Source organism: Choristoneura fumiferana, chromosome 3, assembly GCF_025370935.1.
Source record: "Choristoneura fumiferana chromosome 3, NRCan_CFum_1, whole genome shotgun sequence".
In the NCBI taxonomy this organism is placed as follows: domain Eukaryota; kingdom Metazoa; phylum Arthropoda; class Insecta; order Lepidoptera; family Tortricidae; genus Choristoneura; species Choristoneura fumiferana.
The window spans coordinates 9,113,052-9,131,509 of NC_133474.1; the positions used below are offsets into that span (position 1 = coordinate 9,113,052).

The 18,458-nt window shown below is 42.4% G+C and overlaps 1 protein-coding gene across 1 annotated transcript in view; it reads right to left on the reverse strand.

Annotated features, from left to right (window-relative positions):
• Nucleotides 1-18,228, reverse strand: part of LOC141426511 (uncharacterized) — a 35,110-nt gene extending 16,882 nt beyond the window's left edge. The window contains exons 1-9 of the mRNA XM_074085462.1: nt 18,095-18,228; nt 17,691-17,828; nt 14,975-15,028; nt 13,927-14,098; nt 11,847-12,004; nt 8,351-8,513; nt 7,601-7,752; nt 6,294-6,440; nt 4,841-4,918 (exon numbers count right to left, since the gene is read on the reverse strand). Coding sequence (XP_073941563.1) covers nt 4,841-4,918; nt 6,294-6,440; nt 7,601-7,752; nt 8,351-8,513; nt 11,847-12,004; nt 13,927-14,098; nt 14,975-15,028; nt 17,691-17,807 — 1,041 coding nt within the window. The 5' untranslated portion in view covers nt 17,808-17,828; nt 18,095-18,228. The remainder of the gene's footprint in view (nt 1-4,840; nt 4,919-6,293; nt 6,441-7,600; nt 7,753-8,350; nt 8,514-11,846; nt 12,005-13,926; nt 14,099-14,974; nt 15,029-17,690; nt 17,829-18,094) is intronic.
• Nucleotides 18,229-18,458: the final 230 nt, after the last annotated feature.

Consider the following 18,458-nt stretch of genomic DNA (forward strand, 5'->3'; position numbering starts at 1 on the left):
ACGGATTACGCTGTATGAAAAGTTTACTCACTTATCAAATTTCCTTTGCATGTCCATATAGTCGTGTTGCATGTCAGTCACCATAGAATTGAGATGGTTCACTTCGACTTTGGACTCGTCGTAAAGTCGATTCGACTTGTCGACCTTTTCCCTCAGGATCTTGACTAGTGTCCGTTTCGTTCTCTAGCGCTTCGCTCAGCTCTCGATTTTGCTCGGCCAAGGCTTCGATACGGCTTTCTAAGTCCATGGTCTTATCCTGAAATTATACATTTGGAATATTAATATTGGTATACATAAATCTGCTTAGGTTATGTAACGCTTTGTAACCCATATGCTGAAACTAAATCCCAAAAGCGAACAAACATACGCACACATGTAAACTATGAGAAGGTACCCAATTCTAGAAAAACTAGCTCCCTTATATACAAATGACAACGGACCTCAAGCGCTTACGTCACACGTCACAGCAAAAAAAAACGAAGTAGCCAATCGTCGGGCGTATAAAAAGGTCTCTTTTTAGAACAAACTGAACACGTGCAAAAGCCAGCATAATCAAACAGCGAGTGGAACGACAACATTCACCGTGCCGGTTTCGCACAAGCATGGTAATATTACGTGGTGGGTGGTGTCGCGTGTTTTACGTCGGTACTGTTAAAATTTTGACACTGTTTTTTTTCCAAAGCATTTAAATAATGTAAGAAGCACCACTGTATAGTGAATTTAATCGAAAAGTAATTAATGTTTTCTAAAAAAAAACAATAAGGTTTACTTAGAATGTAGTGATAACAAATACGACTTATTTATGTGCGCTAACAAGTTTTACGGAAAATGAATTCTTAAAATACATACTTAATTATTAATTGTACCCATTGTGGTTAAACAGCTGGTCTTCATTTTTTACCATTTTATTTAATGTCTGGAAAAGCCAAGCGTTGCATGCTCTTTAAAACAAACAATTGTTAAACACAAATCAGCCCACAACCACATGCAAGTAAAATTGAAAAGAAACTTATGTCATCAATAAAATTTATTAATTATAAAATTCAGTGCATAAGTAACAAAATAGTACATAAATACCTTCAACATTCTAATAACAATTTCTTTAAAACAAAAATTTCTATTGTAAAAATTAAAAACAATTAAACTTACTTGGAATGTAAATAAATATCACGCGTCAAAAATATATTTTATGTTTAAGCAAGCCGCTTAGACGACGCTGTTGTTAACACCTGTGTCATTGCACGAATGACTATAATTATATATCTATATGAATACATGTATGTTACCACTAATAGTAGGCTACTACGTACCAATACATAACTATCGCTATCACGTGATTGTGTACAATGGGAACTTATCTCCAAACTAAAATGATAACAATGTTAATCTACTGAATCTAAATGACACATTGTTTTGACACATAGATCAATGTCACTAGTAGATTATAACAGCTAGCACACGCGCCTTTTTTCTAGCTCGTTAACAGTGGACGCACTGAACGATAAAGCGAGTGCTGGTCAAGTGTGCTGGCTGTTCGAAGAATGTGAAATTTCTCCACTTTTATCTTTAAATGAAATTTTCATTTTTAAACGCAAATGAAGAACAAGTTATCATGAAATTTTAAAAATATATCATATTATTATTATCTTTTGCAGAATGTTTGCTTTATATTAAAACTAATAAATTATTAACAAAAGTCGGCAAAAAAATTTCATTACAACTACTATATTAACACAAATTATAACATTTTTAAGCTAAGAAGGAACTACAAACAAAAAGAGTACATTTCACTAAACAAAAAAAAACACAAAATAGATGACTGACTACATAACAACATCATTATATTATTTCGAAGTCACATTATAGTAAGTAAATGCAAGTTGCCTAAAAGTTGATCATTACTTTACATCGGATTATGCCTTTTCGCAGAATTATTGTTTGCCAAATGTTTTACTTTCCCAACTCTCAACTTTCTCCGAAATCAAAAAAATTCTGATTATATATTTTCTTATGCTATTATAGAACACAGTAAGTTAGGTTAGGTTTGTTTTATGAAAGTTCCCAAAAAAACATGGTTTCATAAAAAATCGTGAGTTGGGAAATGAAACAGTTTGGCAAATGAAAGTTGTAGACGGAGAGCGGACTACTAGCCACTAGTTGTAGATATGTAATTAAAATGTCCGTAATCTCTACAATTCCAAACTACGGGATCCAGAGATGTTGCTCACATAATCTCGTATGTCCAGGTGTTTCGTAGAAAAAGCCTTGGCATACTTAAATTTTCGGAAATAAGGGTTCATACCTATCGAATAACTAAAACTACTGAATTTCGATCCCTGGTTTACTGACCAAAAATATTGAAAATAAGCTCTAAAATAGGCCCTTTCAAGGAATAGGTCGATTACCCAGTCACCCCCTAGGTATACGTGGCATTAATGTGCTATCATAATAATAAAACCGGCCAAGAGCGTGTCGGACACGCCCAAAATAGGGTTCCGTAGCCATTACGAAAAAAATAAGTAATATTTTGCTAAGGATTTGTATTTTTTTTTTATTCGACTGGCTGGAAACGATTTTATACGGAATCTTCCAAGTTTAGGTATATTTTATACCTTAGGCTGCTATTTACTCTTAAACTACTAATAAATATCAAGCAAACTTAGCCGTTATAGTTTTCCTTGAGTTTGATAAATTTACTACCATTCTGAATTTTTTCAAAATTTCCACCCACTTGTTTAGATTTTAAAGGGTGGACGCTCAAAGTGCCAGTAATTTCACGGCCATGGGGGGTACATGGCCGGTGAAACTTTACTGGCACTTGGGCGTCCCCCTCTTTAAAATCTAAACAAGTGGGTGGAAAAAAAATATTTTGAAATTTTTATTTGTACCATTTTGTCGGCATAGTTTACATACATATTTCGTGCAAAATTACAGCTTTCTAGGCATTCTGTCCCTGAGCAAAGCCGCGGGAGGACGGGACAGACAGACAGACATGTGCGAAACTAATTCCTAATGGTGTACCAAGGTTCTCCACCAAAATTCAGCTTTTGTCGAATTTATGCGCAAATTGAAATGTCTATATTGAGCGCGGAGTAGAGGTTGCTCACATAATCTCGTATGTCAAGGTGTTCGGCAGAAACAGCCTTGGCAGACTGATATATTCCGGAAAATAAAGGTTCATACCTACCGACTGGAATTAAGTAGTTTCGCCGGCTCAAGCAATTTGTATGGCCGGCGACCATAAGCAAACAGCCAACTCTTTCCAACAATGACGTCAGAACGCGGTAGGTATTGTGATAATGTTAAGGAACCGCCCATAGTGATTACGAAGATGATCAGTATTTGCTTTAAATATATAAAAAATAGAGCTATTGCGAACCGGATAGTTACACTACAAAATATTCATGCAAAACATTTGTCACTCGTATTCTAATATTGAACATAATTTCATTAATGTTATACTAATTATTAGAAATGAATGATGTGATCGCCATCAGATATTTCGGAGCGGCCAAGGTGATCAAAAGTATCGGAACATGCACTCTAAGACCTAAATAATAGAGTGCATGTGCCAATATTTTTGACCACCTTGACCGCTCCGAAATATCTGATGGCGACTGTATAAAGGATCAACAACGTAAAATTACAGCATGAAAAACCCAAATGAGAAATTCTAAGAAATGGTAACCGCAGATAAATTGATTGGATATCTATCAGTAAGTTACAGTAAAAAGTGAACAGTGAATATTGCAACGCAGTTAAAGCGAATTCAGTGTGTTAGCACAAAGCTTAATATGGTAACTAGATACCATGTCTACTTTGACAAAAGCTCGTATCTTAAAACAATACGTAAACTAAACTGAACCTTGAAGCACCCCGAGTAAAGTTCACTTCTTAGGGTGAAGCCAGACGAACGTATTTTTTGAGTTGTGAGTCGCGTATTTTCGGTCACGTAATTTCTGCTGCATTCAGTTTGATACAAAAGTACAGTTTTTTTCCACACGGCGACTCAAATGAGTTGTACACAAATAGGACTTTTGTATGAAATCAAAATTACGCGACCCACAACTCAAAGAGTTGCGCTCGTCTGGCTTCACCCTTAGTAAGATTATAGATTTTGAAATACGAGCCTTTTGAAAAGTAATGACGGTTTATCCAGGGAATTATTTAAAATAACAATGCCCCAAAGCCATAAGAGATCAATTTTAAAATTTACTTACAATATCCGTTCCTAATCAGAACAAATTGTTTACATTTACTTTACCGATAACGGTTTACATTATAAGCAGCACGAATATAGCCTTTCTTATGTCTAACTGATGTGCGCCACTGCGTGTGCAATAAATATTGTTCAAACCAAACTAAATATACGCTTAAAAGTATCTGCCCGAAAAGTAAAAGTCTTATGATAGGACGGAAACTCTAAGAACCAGGGGGTATTTTTAAATATAAGAGCTCAAGGGTAGTTTGAAACTATTGTCAAGCCACCCCTTCTCGTTACTTTGTCATTGGACTGGACTTTCACCAAATAACACATTTTTATATTTATATATTTGTATTAATCTTTACTATTCGGCAAGATAAAACATAGTATAAGATTTCCTGTTTTGACCAAATTGGTGAGTAATGTCCAATAATTGAAGAGCTTTCACATCAACCATTTGAGCTCACCGCAGTATAAAGAAAACTCAAAAATTACCCCCCGGCCTTTACAATCGACGCGGTAGAGAAAAACCACAGCTTCCAACTAAAAATCAAACGCGTGACAGTTCATTTCTAACAGCGTCGACACACTACCAAATCTACGCTATGTTTAAATGCTGTAGAGGGTTGGACTCACGTCCTCGTGGCTGGCTGCGTTCCGGAGTCCCTTCACTTCCATTGCGAGAGAATGCACCTCGCCGTTCAGTCTCGCCACCTGGCCCAACCGATCATATCAACCTTTATACTTAAGCCACCCGTAGAGTGGCACGCTTAGCGGCTAGTTTAACTGTAGCTTAGATGACATATCCCAGACTCGTTCCCTGAGGTCGCCCTTAATAGTTCGTAGAGGTAAAAGAGGACATAGAAAAGAACAATGGTTCTACTTCTAAGCGTACACGCCTCTGGTATGATCCTACGCTTACACCCGTTTTAACATAAAAAATATAGGATCTTTACACACCGCATTTTTTAAATGCGCCGTCGACGCGCGTTCGTGTGGCTGCTCTATGGAAAGAAAAACGCGCTATGAACGCAAGTCGTTGGCGCGCTTAAAAAAGGCTCGAGTTGTGTTTGGAATTATAGGTTAATGGTGTGTTGTTTACAATTATAAACTCAGTGTCAGTTGCTGTGGCACTATTTTTATTAAGTATATTAAACCGAAGCCTGACAAAGGGCTAATTCCAAAGCTGGTAAAATAATATTCTACCTAAATTACATGCCGTTTTCGCCCATACTTACTTGGCACTTGATGAGCGATTGATGACATTTTATAAATTTAGTAATAGCATATGCACATGGCTTGCAAGATGTAGATATACATGGCATGCATAGATGAAAAGAAGCGTAAGAATATAGACACTGCTTTCAACGTTTGCCTATGATATTGATTTCAAGATTGCGTTATATAATTAGAAGTAGTTAAATAATATTAATATAGGCTGTTAGATAAATAGACTAAAAATAACTTAAAAAAACCAAGCCAAGTGCGAGTTCAGACTCACACACAAATAGGGTTCCGTACCATCGTTCTGAAAGAAACCGCGTTTGACTATTCCTGACGCTATTTCACCACAAAAAATAAGTACTTAATATTGATTTAAAATATATACAAAACCTTGTGGTAAAAGTGATAAAAAGTCAGATTATCTTTGTTGTTGGATTCAATAGAAAGTTTTTATGTAGTTACAAAATTACGAGTTTTTCCTCACAAGATTTCGTGACGTTTTTGTGACGTCAAGAAATTTTGGATGTTTTATGTAGTTTATGTTTAATGATCTCGTCCTTAGGGTTTCTTGACAAAACTGATTTCTTGTCAATTTCATGACGGGACAACTTTTTGAGAAATACTCCTTTCTTACCCCTTTAGCGATATGACGGCATTAAAACCCCCGTTTTTAAGTATTAACATAACTTTTCTGTTTATATTTTTTGTATAATCGTAACGGTCATAGTAACACACACAGATAATGTCTAGTCTCTACCTATACAGTTCAAGAGACACAGCACTGTGACAGTCAGACGGAAGCGGAGACCTTTTGAGTAAGTAACCCCAACAACGAAATGTCTATTAAATAGAATTTAAATCTTACCTTTGCTTCACTGTTGATTAAGTTTTGCTTCGTTTTCTCTAGCTCCGCAGCCATGCTTTGGAGTTTATCTTGCATCTCTTTCTTCTCCATCTCTACTATTCTCCTTTCTGCTCCTTCTTCCCCAGCTTGGCGCGACAGTCGCGCCACCTAACGGTACATTCTCACATCACAACATACGTTTAAATTCATCTGTAATGATAATGATGATGCGTACATCATCTATGAAAATCTTTACATTTAATAGCATAACCTAAAAAAATCATTTTCTTGTATTAACAATAATTATGCTGATTTTAGTATTGTATTGTAATTATGCTGATTTTAGTTTTTGTTGATTCTACTTGTTTTGTCATCTACCTAACCCACTTTTCATCACACTTGCACGTAAACAGTACCAAAACATACAGGTTAACTTGACCGTAATGCCCCATAAAACCCTCGACCTTAATGTGCTTGTCATGAAACCCGTGGTAAATGAGTCATTGCCCGTACTAATTATCTTGTCATGAAGCCCAAGGTCGGTCGCATGAGTCATCGCCCGTACTAATACTGCTGCGCGCGCTGCTGCAGGAGGAGCGCGCGCACGTCGGGCACATGCTGCGGGGGGGGGGGGAGCTGGCACTGCCAAGAGCGCAGTCAGCGGTATCGGCAATTTTAGAAAACATTTTTTTACAAATATCCAAGTTTACTCGCAAATGTGATGAAAATCACGAACATCGACTCAGACTTCGGGCTTCTAATATAATCTCGTTCGTAATTCCTTATTTACCGCCCTTAAGACACAATGTACTATTGTGTGTAGGTATGTAAGAAGTATAATAAGATGGTAAGGTGACCCATTTTTCTATTAATCTGTTTCATAATTTCATATAGATATCATTTTATAATTATTATTAGATATTTTTAAAGAACGTATGTGTTAGTACCACACATATGTAGTTATTAAGTAATGTGTTACTAATCGACACTACGTCAGTATTACAAAATTCAATCACTTTTACACTAAAGTATAGGTTCATAAAAAAAGTATCATGCAAATTCATGCAATCAAAAACCAATAGCCAAAAAATAAAAAGGTCAATCAAAAATGCTACTGTTAACTACCCCACTCTCAATAATAACTAGCAAATTGCTTAAATTCACACCAGGGACTTGTTCTATTTAAAATCACAATATTATAAAATTTAACACTATCCTATAAAAGTTTTCTACATCAGAGTAGAAAAAAAGTTTTGAATTTTATGTTAGTATGCTGGTCATGGTTAAGTAAAACAGATAATAAATTTCAATGAGAACAACTTGAACACCTGTGTTTCAAGCGAGGCGATCTGTCCGCTCCAGGAGGTTTTTACGTCAGCCAGCGCCATCTTGGCCTCTTGCAGCTGCCGCGCCAGCACCGCGCGCTCGCGGCACACGCGGTCGTACTCCTCGCAGCCGGTCGGGGTCACTTCACGTTTGTCTGGACAAACAGTATAATTACGGTCACTTTACGTTGTCTGGACAAACAATACAACTCTGGTCACTTTACGTTTGTCTGGACAAACAGTATAATTACGGTCACTTTACGTTTGTCTGGACAAACAGTATAATTACGGTCACTTTACGTTGTCTGGACAAACAATACAACTCTGGTCACTTTACGTTTGTCTGGACAAACAGTATAATTACGGTCACTTTACGTTGTCTGGACAAACAGTACAACTCTGGTCACTTTACGTTTGTGTGGACAAACAGTATAATTACGGTTACTTTACGTTTGTCTGGATAAACAGAAAAATTCTAGTAACTTTACGTTTGTGTACACAAACAATATAATTATGGTCACTTTATGTCTGTCTAACCAAACAGTAAAATTATTATGGTCACTTCTTGTTTGTCTACACAAAAATATAATTAACTAACATATTGATAAATCAGTTTTTTTCTTCTTTTTAATTACCTATTTTTTTCTATTATTTAGAAATATACCGAAATCTTGGTGAGAGAGTCCGATTCGCACTAGATTTCTTACCCAACTGCCCGAAAGGTTATTTCTTGTAGTATTCTCGTGTACTCACCGTCGTCGCGCATGTGATGGTGCTGGCTAGCGGGCGGCACGGCGGCGCGCAAGACCTCCAGTTCGTCAGCGGCGTCGCGCGCGCTCGCCTCCGCGGCGCCGAGTCGCGCGGTCAACTCGCTGCGCTCGCGGGCCCACTCGCGACGGGACTGCTCTAGCTCCTCCTGATAACCAGACCTCGCCATGTTCAAGCCTGTACCAGTGCCAGTTCGCTAGGTGCTCCAAAACGGTGATTACAGTATACGATTTCACTTCTGTAATCTTGATAATTGACCAGAGGAAGAACTAAAGAAGTCTTCCTCCTCTCCCCCTTCGTTATTCAGTCGTCTCAGTCCATTGCGTATCTCTATTATCATTCGGAGTTTGAGGTTTGTATGTTTAAACCTTATAAAGACAAAACGAACATAGAAATTATACCTATGTTTTTATACGGAGACCCCTTATTTTTCAAAGTTTTTATTATGTTCACATTGTATAATTGATTGTTTGCTTTAAATCTTGCAAATTAATTTTGATCCACTTTCAGTAGTCCGATTACTTGAAATTTGTTACACATGACATATTATATAATCGGTATCAGTAGGTTACACGACAATCAAGTACAGTCAAACATACTGATTCATGTACCAGGGTGGAACCCTTTAATAATCAATTTCACTATGATTTCCTTGACAAAAGTATGGGTGGGATTTCAACATGATATATGTAGCATGTAGCACAAAGGTTGCCTGGTACTGGTACATGATTCAGTGTGTTCGACTGTACAGTCAAGAAAAATTACAGTCAGTAAAAGAAGCTTTAATTAAAGATTTAATTTTGAACAAAAACTTGTTTGTTTTCGCTTTATTTCTATAACGCCGCCGCGCGCTCCGCCTTAACTGGTCTGCGCTGCCACTGCTGCCAGTGTCTCTCGTTACCGTGAGCGCGTCCAGTCGGTCGTGCGCGCGCTGCGCGGCGGCGCCGGCGGCCCGGCACTCTGCCAGCTGCGCGAGCGCCGCGTCGCGCGCCGCCGCCGCGCGCTCCGCCTTAACTGGTCTGCGCTGCCACTGCTGCCAGTGTCTCTCGTTACCGTGAGCGCGTCCAGTCGGTCGTGCGCGCGCTGCGCGGCGGCGCCGGCGGCCCGGCACTCTGCCAGCTGCGCGAGCGCCGCGTCGCGCGCCGCCGCCGCGCGCTCCGCCTTAACTGGTCTGCGCTGCCACTGCTGCCAGTGTCTCTCGTTACCGTGAGCGCGTCCAGTCGGTCGTGCGCGCGCTGCGCGGCGGCGCCGGCGGCCCGGCACTCTGCCAGCTGCGCGAGCGCCGCGTCGCGCGCCGCCGCCGCGCGCTCCCGCCTTAACTGGTCTGCGCTGCCACTGCTGCCAGTGTCTCTCGTTACCGTGAGCGCGTCCAGTCGGTCGTGCGCGCGCTGCGCGGCGGCGCCGGCGGCCCGGCACTCTGCCAGCTGCGCGAGCGCCGCGTCGCGCGCCGCCGCCGCGCGCTCCACCTTAACTGGTCTGCGCTGCCACTGCTGCCAGTGTCTCTCGTTACCGTGAGCGCGTCCAGTCGGTCGTGCGCGCGCTGCGCGGCGGCGCCGGCGGCCCGGCACTCTGCCAGCTGCGCGAGCGCCGCGTCGCGCGCCGCCGCGCGCGCTCCACCTTAACTGGTCTGCGCTGCCACTGCTGCCAGTGTCTCTCGTTACCGTGAGCGCGTCCAGTCGGTCGTGCGCGCGCTGCGCGGCGGCGCCGGCGGCCCGGCACTCTGCCAGCTGCGCGAGCGCCGCGTCGCGCGCCGCCGCCGCGCGCTCCGCCTTAACTGGTCTGCGCTGCACTGCTGCCAGTGTCTCTCGTTACCGTGAGCGCGTCCAGTCGGTCGTGCGCGCGCTGCGCGGCGGCGCCGGCGGCCCGGCACTCTGCCAGCTGCGCGAGCGCCGCGTCGCGCGCCGCCGCCGCGCGCTCCACCTTAACTGGTCTGCGCTGCCACTGCTGCCAGTGTCTCTCGTTACGTGAGCGCGTCCAGTCGGTCGTGCGCGCGCTGCGCGGCGGCGCCGGCGGCCCGGCACTCTGCCAGCTGCGCGAGCGCCGCGTCGCGCGCCGCCGCCGCGCGCTCCACCTTAACTGGTCTGCGCTGCCACTGCTGCCAGTGTCTCTCGTTACCGTGAGCGCGTCCAGTCGGTCGTGCGCGCGCTGCGCGGCGGCGCCGGCGGCCCGGCACTCTGCCAGCTGCGCGAGCGCCGCGTCGCGCGCCGCCGCCGCGCGCTCCACCTTAACTGGTCTGCGCTGCCACTGCTGCCAGTGTCTCTCGTTACCGTGAGCGCGTCCAGTCGGTCGTGCGCGCGCTGCGCGGCGGCGCCGGCGGCCCGGCACTCTGCCAGCTGCGCGAGCGCCGCGTCGCGCGCCGCCGCCGCGCGCTCCACCTTAACTGGTCTGCGCTGCCACTGCTGCCAGTGTCTCTCGTTACCGTGAGCGCGTCCAGTCGGTCGTGCGCGCGCTGCGCGGCGCGCCGGCGGCCCGGCACTCTGCCAGCTGCGCGAGCGCCGCGTCGCGCGCCGCCGCCGCGCGCTCCACCTTAACTGGTCTGCGCTGCCACTGCTGCCAGTGTCTCTCGTTACCGTGAGCGCGTCCAGTCGGTCGTGCGCGCGCTGCGCGGCGGCGCCGGCGGCCCGGCACTCTGCCAGCTGCGCGGAGCGCCGCGTCGCGCGCGCCGCCGCGCGCTCCGCCTTAACTGGTCTGCGCTGCCACTGCTGCCAGTGTCTCTCGTTACCGTGAGCGCGTCCAGTCGGTCGTGCGCGCGCTGCGCGGCGGCGCCGGCGGCCCGGCACTCTGCCAGCTGCGCGAGCGCCGCGTCGCGCGCCGCCGCCGCGCGCTCCACCTTAACTGGTCTGCGCTGCCACTGCTGCCAGTGTCTCTCGTTACCGTGAGCGCGTCCAGTCGGTCGTGCGCGCGCTGCGCGGCGGCGCCGGCGGCCCGGCACTCTGCCAGCTGCGCGAGCGCCGCGTCGCGCGCCGCCGCCGCGCGCTCCACCTTAACTGGTCTGCGCTGCCACTGCTGCCAGTGTCTCTCGTTACCGTGAGCGCGTCCAGTCGGTCGTGCGCGCGCTGCGCGGCGGCGCCGGCGGCCCGGCACTCTGCCAGCTGCGCGAGCGCCGCGTCGCGCGCCGCCGCCGCGCGCTCCACCTTAACTGGTCTGCGCTGCCACTGCTGCCAGTGTCTCTCGTTACCGTGAGCGCGTCCAGTCGGTCGTGCGCGCGCTGCGCGGCGGCGCCGGCGGCCCGGCACTCTGCCAGCTGCGCGAGCGCCGCGTCGCGCGCCGCCGCCGCGCGCTCCACCTTAACTGGTCTGCGCTGCCACTGCTGCCAGTGTCTCTCGTTACCGTGAGCGCGTCCAGTCGGTCGTGCGCGCGCTGCGCGGCGGCGCCGGCGCCCGGCACTCTGCCAGCTGCGCGAGCGCCGCGTCGCGCGCCGCCGCCGCGCGCTCCACCTTAACTGGTCTGCGCTGCCACTGCTGCCAGTGTCTCTCGTTACCGTGAGCGCGTCCAGTCGGTCGTGCGCGCGCTGCGCGGCGGCGCCGGCGGCCCGGCACTCTGCCAGCTGCGCGAGCGCCGCGTCGCGCGCCGCCGCCGCGCGCTCCGCCTCCGCGTGCGCCGCGCGCGCCACCGTCTGCGCCGCCAGAGCCTCCGACCCTGCACGACGTTACATCCATTTATACGGCCTCGTAAGACTCCGGATTGGTGTCCGGTCTCCTCTAGATAAGGGGCGATTACACTGAGTCGTTCGCAGCATGCTGCATGCGGCGACCGCAAAAATGTAAAGATAACGGTAGTATAAGACGCCTAATTAATTTGACAAGTTCGGAGACCGCGCTAGGTGAACGACTCAGTGTAATCGCCCCTTTATACAGGATGGAAAAAAATTATAGGCCCTGTTTTTCTCATCCGGGAACTAAACCAACTAAATATAAAGCATTCGCTATTTTGTTATTTGCTGTTGTTATTTTGCTACTTATAGAACAGGATTAATATTCAGGATACAATTGCTGTAATAAACATTTGGTCTTTAAAATAAAAAAATGCAATCTAACATTCGTTCATTCTTTAGTTATAGAACACATAAACATTTTAATTAATTTTAGAAAATCTTGAATGCAGTTTTGTTTCATTATAAAAATAAAAGAATGTTTCCTGTAAGTAAACTGAGCTAGCTAAAAGATTTGGCAGTTACCCTCCAAGGCTCAACAATTTTTTATTTATTTATTGTTTAGTTTCACACTTTTTTGATATTTCTGAGAAAATGGTAGGTTAAAACCATTATAACCCATTTATTTAGAATGGGCTAATTATTGGCTTTCCTTTGATACACAGTTCAGTCTCAGTCCAGATGTTCGGGCAGAAGTTTGGTGAACCATAAACATTTTAAAGAAGCAAGCAATCAAGCAAGCATGCAAGTGAGCATGTAAGCAAGCATGCATGCAAGCAAGCATGCAAGCAAGCAAGCAAGCAAGCAAGCATGCAAGCATCCAAGCAAGCAAGCAAGCATGCAAGCTTGCAAGTGAGCATGTAATTTTGCAAGAAATAGTGCCAGCAAGCATGCATTCAAGCATGCAAGCAAGCATGCAAGCAAGCAAGCATGCAAGAAAGCATGCAAGCAAGCAAGCAAGCATGCAAGCAATAATGCAAGCAAGCAGAGTTAGTACGCCAGTGGTGGTAGTGAAAATCAGTTCATCATTATCATCATCAACATCATCAGTTCGTTTATCGCTATTCCGCCGGAACTATGCCATTTCCGGGATAAAAACTATCCTATGTTCTTCCCCGGGACTCAAACTATCTGTATACCGAATTTCATCTAAATTGGATCAGTAGATCCAGAGATTACCCCCTACAACCTCACAAACAAACAAACTCACAAACTTTACCTCTTTATAATATTATAGTAATAGTATAATAGTATATCTAGTGGGTGCACCAAAGTTCATATAAAATTGCAAATTCGATTATTGAAACATTGAGTTCCGGCAATATCATTTGGTATTATATATATTTTAAAATACCTTTGTTTATTCATAAGTTATCCATACATAAATGCAAGTAAATTCAAAATAAGAAGCTAAAAAAAAAAGCCAGAAAAGCCAGTTAGGTTAGAACTGCGACCCTTTTGAAACAGAAATCCTGCCAGAAAAGTGGGTTAGGTTAGGTTAGAACTGCGACCCTCACAGAACCGAAGTCCTGCCAGAAAAGTGGGTTAGGCTAGGTTAGAACTGCGATGATTATATGAAATAAGTTTATAAATAAAATAAAAACTCCCAAATAACATAGTATCGGTATAGAAAAAATCTCAGCAATGACATTATGATTATGAGTAAAAAAATCACAATATTTATCATTATGAACAATGTAGGTAGTAGCCAAAATAATTATTTATAAAAATATATAACAAACAATTTTCGGAGAAATGATGATTATGATTACAAAGCGGTATTATTATAAATAATCGAATAAAAATTGTATATGAGCCAATATGGAACCCATATATAGTAAAATAGTATATTAGTATAGATAACATACAAACATATTGTAATAAATTAAAGCTCAATAAAAATACAAACCTTGAACTGAAGCAAGTGACAGTTTTAACTCCTCTATTTTCTGCTCCCAGAACACATCTCTCTCCTTTATTTTGGCTTCTAATTGAGAAGTGTACTGATGCTGTAGGGCTGCTTGATCCACTTTTCCACCAGTTCGATCTGACAGGTAGGACTCCAGTTGCGGTGAAATTGACTAAACAAAGAAACACATTAACATAATTCATTTAACAATAATAAACAATCATATAACATGATGATGATGATGATGATGACAGAGAGTGACAGTAATTAAAAGCTGTTAACAATTGAAGCTATATTTCAGTTAATTATTTGTTTTACTGTTTTACTACTAAAAGTGTAGATGGATCATCAAATTTCTGAAGGCCCCGGGGCCTGGCTGGCAAATACCATTTGGACTATACAGACTATCATAATCATATATACATGTATGTATAACCAGTTTGATGCTGGTGACATGAGGCAACAGATAGTCGCAAATCTGACTTCAATCAATAAAAAATTAGGAATGAATTAATTTACTAAATGACTATCAAATTACAACAGGTGGTAGGACCTTGTGCAAGGTCCGCCCGGATTGCTACCACCATCTTGCTCGCTAATCCTGCCGTGAAGCAGCAGTGCTTGCACTGTTGTGTTTCGGCGTGGAGAGTAAGACAGCCGGTGAAATTACTGGCACTTGAGGTATCCCATCTTAGGCCTCTAGGTTGGCAACGCATCTGCAATACCCCTGGTGTTGCAGATGTTTATGGGCGGTGGCGATCTCTTACCATCAGGAGACCCACTTGCTCGTTTGCCATCCAGTCGAATAAAAAAAAAAAAAAAACAATGAAAAGATTAAGGAGTAGTCAGAACCACTAAATAGAAAGTGTAGAAAACTGAGTTAGCACTTTAACACATTCAATGCCGAGAACCTGTCAGCCAGGTTTTCCTTTAATAGGCAGTTTTCACTACAAAGTCGTAAAACGCTGCTACTGGTTAAAATTGTAGCACATAGTGATATGTGGTCTCGAATGTGTAAAACTAACAAGTGAAATAATGTGATACTTACATCGGATGTAGTGCTATCTCCTTGTCCAGCTGAACTGGATGGGCTTGCAGTAGACTGTATAAAAGTCACATTATTAGTTTAAACATACTCATTAGGACTGAGGCCGTATCGCCTAAGGTTTCTAATGGTCGCGATCGCAATCAAATGACAGATTTCGCATACAAAAACTGTCATTTGATTGCGATCACGAGCGTCATTAACGTTAGGCAATACCCTCTGGACTTAAAACTGTCAATGTAATCACAGTTTTTTTTTTAAACACTGGTTTATTTGTTGAATGGGCCCGCGCGGGAACTATGGCCTAAGCCCTCTCGTTCTGAGTGGAGGCCTATGCCCAGCAGTGAGACGTATATAGGCTGGAATGTAATTTATTGTCAGATAAGAACTGACACCAACTTTGTTACTAAGTTGCAATGTCTTCATCATCATCATCATCCCAGCCTATATACGTCCCACTGCTGGACACAGGCCTCCTCTCAGAACAAGAGGGCTTGGGCCATAGTTCCCACGCGGGCCCAGTGCGGATTGGGAACTTCACACGCACCATTGAATTGCTTCGCAGATTTGTGCAGGTTTCCTCACGGTGTTTTCCTTCACCGCAAAGCTCGTGGTAAATTTCAAATGTAATTCCGCACATGAATTTCGAAAACTCAGAGGTGCGAGCCGGGGTTTGAACCCACGACCCTCTGTTTGAGAGGCGATAGATTAAACCACTGGGCCACCACGGCAATGTCTTATGTCAAATCAATTTCAAGCGAGGATATTAGAGATAACAAATGGATACAGAATTTATTATCGAGGCTTTTTCCTTTCCCATGACACCATTTTATGGGTACACACTCACCTGTCTATCTAGGTTAATAGTGTAGAAGATCATAAGAAACCAGAATAGTACATGTTTATACAGGAATATGTTCATGAAAAATACTGATTATATAATTTGTAGCAATGTCTTAGCTACAAGTATCATAGGTGAGGCAAAGCGGCCCCTCGTGCACACTTGCACAGCCTCAGAGTTTGAGTTACCTCATGCCTCGAAAGTTCCTCATTTTTGTGCTCAATCAAAAATTCATCATTTAAATGTCTGATGTTCCATCATATAGAGCCTCACATAATATATCTTGCCCATACAAAAATAAATCCCGCATATCCACTGAATGGTAGATTACATTCTATTTAGTAAACAGTAGATCTTTGGTCTTATCAACATACCTGGGATAACGCGGGGCAGCCGGGGCATCTATACGAAAGTGATGTAGCAAAATATTTTATTGACAAAAAATATATATTGATGTTACTGCAATGCATGCATCTAAATGTTATTTGACATAAATAAGTATTACTTATTTTCTCACTTTTAAATAAAAAAATAAACAAATTAAAACATTTATTTATATGCTTATCTTAAAATAGTTTTCATAATATCTATATTATAAAAACTATTTTAAGATAAGCATATAAATAAATGTGGGTGGAAAGTTGAGATGGGGCAGCATTACAGGGTTTTTAGTTTAACTATTTATTTGTAAATTGATTTATTAATCAATTTACTTACATTATTTTGTACAATTAAGAGTTAACATACTTACATATAAAAACAAAAAGAATATAAATAGTTTTTAGTTGTCTACATACTGTTTAATTTTCTTTAAGCATAAAGGATTCATATTCGTAAAAAAAAACATGCAAAAGTTTCACTGGAAATTAGTACCCTACAAACTGTATGGAAAATATTTTCTTTGATTTGTGGGTGTTTTAGTACTCTTACCTTCGTTGGCCTCAAAGAGTGTTTTAATCCTTGATAGAAATGGGACCAATTGGCATTAAAAAAAAGTCAAATCTGTTGATTTCTCGCTGACTGTACATTTTATCAAAAATCTGTGAATGTTGATTGTCATCACTCAAAAAGTTAGTAAAGGTCTCCTAAGAGCATTTTCCCTTAGCAGCAAGGGATCTAGTAGCTGCCCTTGCTGCCCCATCTCAACTATCCACCCTGTATAATCAATATTTTTTTCATATTCATTGATATTAATGATTGCCATCTAGATGAAAATATCTACCATAAACTGCTAAACATTCTCTCAACGTCCACAGTGGTCAACGAGGCATTCTTAAAATATGTATAATGACTCAAAGCCAATTTCTCATTCATGTTAGTTATTGAAATATCCTCACCTTTTTAAGTGTTTACTTGTTTCATAGTGTCATAATTTATTATATTGACATCTTTTTTATAAATATCAAATCCCTAGAACTTGCCCCGAGTTATCCCAGGTATGCTTATCAAGTTGGCCAACCTTGCTGACATCTTTATTCTCGTAAGTCCTTGTCTACTTCACAAAGTACAAATCAATTAACTAATAACTGCCGAATGTACTTGATGGAGTACAAAATATTTCAATGAAATATGAACTTTAAATTTATGTGAATAATTTCCAAAATCACAAAACTTAGAATTCTCGCCTCGGTCTAAAGATCTATGTATGATCAGGACGTCACATATGAAGTCAGGACTTACGAGGTTATAACCTGCTACATCTAAATAGGTCCAATAAATGAAATGAGATTAAAGTTGTTTTCACTTTATTAGGTGGTCTAACTGATAAAACTCTAGTTTCTGTCACCTTGACCGAACAAATATATGACTTGAAATATGTTTGAATATATTATATATAAATAAACTAAATAGGGTCAAGGTAGATAACAGTTCACTTACCGAGTCATCTCTTAATGTAATTCGACCTAAAAAGGCACCAGTGCGCCAACTGCTCGTCAATTTACTTATGTCGCTTCCAGTCTCCTCTTTAATCTTGCTTTTAAGGCTCGCAAACATTGTGCCTAACTAAATGCGATACTGAAAAGTAGTAGGTAACATTTCTAAGTTTTATATATACAAATTTATTATTTCAATTTAACTCTGGTAAAACACAGATCTATGTAATTTGCACCAAGTAGCAACAAAATATACTGGAGTTGATAAAACAACTTCACTCACTAGTTTGCAAATTACTGATAACATGAGCGTCCCAATAAGTACCAGTTTCGTTTTCTGCGAAGCCAATTTAGCGTTTACCTTCAAAACTTGCAACTTAATTAGGGATGTACCTAGGATGTACTTACTAAATCATGTTCTGGGACGCATTAAATTAACATCTAGACAGTAAATAAAAATTCTTCGCTAATTGATTCTAAAAAGAGTGACTCAAATTGACTCAATCGTATCACACAATCCTATCCTACTACAACCGACACTGACATTGAATTGACGTTTAATTTTTGACACTTGTCTACTTGTCTTGATATTTTATTTTAATTGTTCCATCTTGGAAAAGGCAAAGCAAATGTCGTCCATACAACCAAATGTGTTTTTTATGGAAACTATATTTTCTGTCACTTAAATTTAGATTTGTCACTAAACTGCGATACCCTAATTATTATATCTATCCCTAAGAAATATATTGGTCATCAAATTAATCAAATCTGT